Source organism: Ostrinia furnacalis, unplaced genomic scaffold (assembly GCF_004193835.3).
Source record: "Ostrinia furnacalis isolate ACB-3 unplaced genomic scaffold, ASM419383v2 OfSCF0767, whole genome shotgun sequence".
Lineage (NCBI taxonomy): Eukaryota > Metazoa > Arthropoda > Insecta > Lepidoptera > Crambidae > Ostrinia > Ostrinia furnacalis.
Genome location: NW_021131006.1, coordinates 533,866 through 538,632, shown reverse-complemented (window position 1 = coordinate 538,632; position 4,767 = coordinate 533,866). Strand labels below are relative to the sequence as shown.

The 4,767-nt window shown below is 34.4% G+C and overlaps 1 protein-coding gene across 3 annotated transcripts; it reads right to left on the bottom strand.

The window, feature by feature from the left end:
* Positions 1-704: 704 nt before the first annotated feature.
* LOC114349978 (DNA replication complex GINS protein PSF1) lies at positions 705-2,509 on the bottom strand. 3 transcript variants are annotated; one of them, XM_028300592.1, is made up of 4 exons: positions 2,067-2,201; positions 1,622-1,686; positions 1,231-1,474; positions 705-947 (listed from the first exon to the last, which is right to left on the bottom strand). In XM_028300592.1, exons 1-4 carry the CDS (start codon positions 2,136-2,138, stop codon positions 741-743), a joined length of 588 nt encoding a protein of 195 aa, XP_028156393.1. In that variant the 5' UTR covers positions 2,139-2,201; the 3' UTR covers positions 705-740. The 3 variants fall into 3 exon arrangements, with proteins under 3 accessions (XP_028156393.1, XP_028156395.1, XP_028156394.1); XM_028300594.1 differs by having other exon boundaries at positions 2,036-2,098; XM_028300593.1 differs by lacking the exon at positions 2,067-2,201 and adding an exon at positions 2,338-2,509 and having other exon boundaries at positions 717-947.
* Positions 2,510-4,767: the final 2,258 nt, after the last annotated feature.

Here is a 4,767-nt window from a genome sequence, read left to right as displayed (position 1 = left end):
TTAGTTTACCGAAGGTTCTAACGAATCACAAGCCTTGACTGGAGCTTTTTGACTATAAAGCAGGTATAATAAAAAGTTATTTAAATGGGTAAAAGTACCCATTTTTATACCTCTTAGTCAAACTATTAGGTACTCAGTCAGTACAGAACACAATGTGGAACGAAAAATTCCCCGTTTCTATGGCTTGGTTTGGTACCCACCGCACACTATTATTGGAGAAATTCCTGGTAAAGGCCATAGGCGTCCGACCATCATAACGAACCGAAACGGAACACCAAAACAGAAATATTTGTTGTTGGACAAAGGCCAGTTCAAACTTGCAATGACCTGTAAAAACCTTTGTCTGCTGGTGGTGAACCCAAACCTTAGTTTATTTTAGCTTAATGAAGATGTTAATTAACGTAATCCTACTAATATTACCTAAAAATGCCTAAATGCGAAAGTTTGTGTCGATGTACGTTTGTTACTCTTTCACGCAAAAACTACTGAACGGATTTTGATAAAACTTTACAGTATTATTTTTTATACATCAGAATAAAATATAGGCTATACCTAATTTATAACAATCTGTGACAAGCTAAATTTCATATAACTTTTTTTAATTAGCACAAGAAAATGTTATGAATATTATTTTTAATTTTTTATTTTATTTTTATTTTTATTTTATTGTTAGGAATAATTTTAATTATAATAAAAGAAATGTGTAACAAAAAATCATTTATTCTAACATTCCACTTATATCATACAATTTGCTTTAATATCCCCTGTCTTATGAGTGTTTGACATTCCGCAGTGGGGAGGAAGTGTCGACTGTTCCTCTTCAATGTGATGACGTCACCGTCTTCCAACTCCAGCTTGCCGTGGTCAGTCATGCATAAAACTTCTATGTACAGGGATTTTGGAGGTTTCAAGTTCTCTGTAAGGTCTATGCCGCTGTAGCCTATGTCCTGAAGTCAAATAAGAATAGTAATACTAATTAGAATAGGTACCTAGAAAAATAATAAGGTTTATTTTCATTTAATTCAAGGTTGATAAACAATATGCTAAATACCATTTCTAAAATTTACTTCTGATTAATGTACTCCATAAAGTTTTGGTTCTCTGTATGCAAAAATTAACAGACCCAAAAGTACAGAAAATACTAATTATTGTCTTTAAAAATATATTAGTTTTATTGGACGTACTCAAATCATAGCAAAAGCAAAAAGTTCTGATAGCAGGCACACTTACCTGTCCTAAGGATCTCATATAAGATGCCAGATTTGTTGAGTATTTACTGAACCACTGGTACTCCTCATCCGAAAGCAATTCTCTAACATCTGGAGGCAGTACTGAGCCGAACTCCCACCGAAGCGTCTTGATCTTGTTCATTCTATCGTACAGGTGTGCTAGGAGACACCGCTTGTTGCGCTCTAATGCTGAGTGCCGCACTTGCACTGTGGTCCACAGTGATTTGTTCTCTGTTGTTGCATTACTAAAAATTTTGGAAAAATATCTATTTAAACCAGCAACTACACTACACTAACTCCACTACCAGTGGTTCAACAAGATTTTAAGAGCTGTGTTAGTCTATCTATCAAGCCAATTTATCTACATATTGTGTAAATTCGGTCATACTTACGCGTCATTCATATTCATTTTAAATAATAAATGCATTTCTTCCAATATTTGACGCATTTTTTCATCCTGCAAAGAAGTTATATTTATTAACTTTAACTTACTTTACCATTGTTCTTGTTATGTTCTGAATAATCTATATATATAAAAATGAAACCCGTTTCGCGTTGTCACGGCATCACGTGTGAACGGCTGAACCGATTTCGATAATTCTTTTTTTTAAATGTTTGTGGAAGTCCAAGGATGGTTCTTACGGAAAAAAATATTAAGAAAATCTCTACGCTAAGGCGGTACGAAGTTCGCCGGGTCAGCTAGTACTAAATATAATTTCATTTTATTAATACTTTTGTGACATTTAAAATAAAAAGCTTTGAAAATAATGTTTATTTGGTTGCACTGAAACTTCAAAACAAGTTACTTTTCAGAAGTTTCAATCACAGAAAACTGACATTGAATGGGTCGATGGTGTCAGGATTTCTTTCTGCTTCTTTCAACAACTCCATAACTTTTTCAGCAAACATTTTATATGAAATATAAAATAATAATATCTAACAAATAAATATTTTTGTATTTTCTGTTTTGATTCCGATNAATATAATTTCATTTTATTAATACTTTTGTGACATTTAAAATAAAAAGCTTTGAAAATAATGTTTATTTGGTTGCACTGAAACTTCAAAACAAGTTACTTTTCAGAAGTTTCAATCACAGAAAACTGACATTGAATGGGTCGATGGTGTCAGGATTTCTTTCTGCTTCTTTCAACAACTCCATAACTTTTTCAGCAAACATTTTATATGAAATATAAAATAATAATATCTAACAAATAAATATTTTTGTATTTTCTGTTTTGATTCCGATTCTCTTGCAATCCGCGTCCGTCAATTTTGACATGCGTCAAGTAAATGTCATTATAACGTTCGGATACATACCAAACGGATTACGTGACATTGGCGAAATCGTGGTTCTCAAAACCAAGTTGTGGCCAAAATAAAAGAAGAAGAAGAAGAAGAAGTATAGCCTGACCAGGAACATAAAAACCCTGGCATAGAGGCGCGTCAATTGCATTTGATAGTGCAACACTGAGTACAGTCGTACCTGTGTTAAATTAATAGGCTAACTTTATGTATCAGGATTCAGGATTACGGGCTAATTTGATATTTTCATAAATTAACGAAAAAATATTATTATAGGTAACCTGGTTTAAATAAANACTGATACAAAAGTCACCCTGTACAGTAACATACCAACCAAGACTCCTTTCACCGTTTTCTCTATTTTTTTACAGTTTCCACGCAGGTAAATGTGTGATAATTACTTCGGTCCTTAATCGTCATTTTTGTGAATATAAAAAAAGGTATTTTTTATGATAAGAAGAGCAGAGTCATTCGTGTTAAGTAATAAATCTTTAAGATATTGTTAAAAAATATATTATTTTAAAAATCACAGGATCGCAGCATTATGTAAACAAACATAAAACCATGATACACATAAACATTTTGAAGATAAGCAGCTCAAAATCCAATTATTTATCTTTGGTGAATGCGGAAATTGCATTCTACAGGAAATTGAACCTGACACTGATCTACACCGACTCAAGCAATAACCAGGTAAAAACCAGCCGTGACGTCAGATAGGAAAAATAATAATAGAACATAATTCATTTTTATATGGTCCATGCAAATGCATTAAAGTAAAAGTAAAAAGTCATTTATTGCCAACAAAAGGTTAAGACATTGTATTTCTAGTAGCTGCTACACTAAGCGAGTCTTCCAGTGACTTGGCCCACTTTTAGCTTGGTCCACGGGCCGAGTCGCTGGTTTGAATTTTTAAATAGTTTTTCTTCCAGTGACTGGGCCCAACTTCAATGTTTTATTAATCAATTAAACACCAAATCATCAAAAATCTACTCTAGAATCTTGTGGATGGTGGGCCCAGTCACTGGAAGAAAAACTACCTATTTAGAAATTCAAACCAGCGCGGCGACTTGGCCCGTGGGCCAAGCTAAAAGTGGACGAAGCAATNTCGGGTGATCAAGTATTTTAAAAATTGGAATAGGTGCCACTTAGTACTGTAAAATACCTAGTGTGTGGATCTGTTCTAGTAAATACGTCTTATCTCTAGTTTGGCATCTTTGGCATTCCCCCCCCCCCCCTCCATGTCCTTGCCATGATCACAAATTATTGTGTTCCTACTAAATTTCTTCTGAATCGGTTCAACGATTCTTGAAATAACACCATTTTATAAAATAATTGGTCACATCATCATAACGTGATCAATTTTACGATTTGGCCACGATATTAATGCATATTAGTGTTAAATTTGACTTATCACAATCAATAAACTTAAATGAGAAAAATTCAATAAAAATAAAGAAAAGATACCAATTGAAATAATTATAAAATTACTTGTTTTCACCCGGTGTAAACACCCACGGGTGGAATGAAACGGGATTTTATTGGGTTTTTACCCGGGTGGAAACCCATCTCTAGTCCCAAACCGTGCGGTAACCTTTTGCGATAGAAAAATCAAAAGAGATAATGTTCCCCTCCTTATAATAACCCCCTTACTAATAAAAAGTTACACAGTTGTTGAACACTGTTTTAAAATGACATTTCCATGCTAAACGGCACTTTAAAACACTGTTCAACGAGCGTGTGAGTTTTATTAGTAAGGGGGTAAGTGTCAAGCCTCTCAAGTCCTAAATCCACTCGACAAAGTCGATTAGGACTAGCAACCAAGATCAGTACCTTTAGCATGAACAATTTTCGACTTCGAATCGTTTGCGTATTCGACAAAATTCGATACTCAACCTTCGAATTAAACGATAACGTGACAATATATTTGGATTGTCAAAATAAGTTTCGTGCAACCATTTCTCATACAAGTCAAAAGGCCTTTTTTCGTTTGGATTGTATGGAGTTATAATGGATTCAATTTTCGATTCGACCAAAAAGTGTAACTTATCTCGGGTGGCAGAGTTTTTCTAGCGAAATATAATTTATGTATTTTTTTTACGTCGTGAAATGCTTTGCGCATGCCCACTGGTCAATGGTCAATGACAATGGGGACGGCCAGTGGGTTAGGACTCTCCCCGCCTACCCAATAAAGGCGGAGCCTACCCACTAAAACCCGACGGTTTCCACCAGA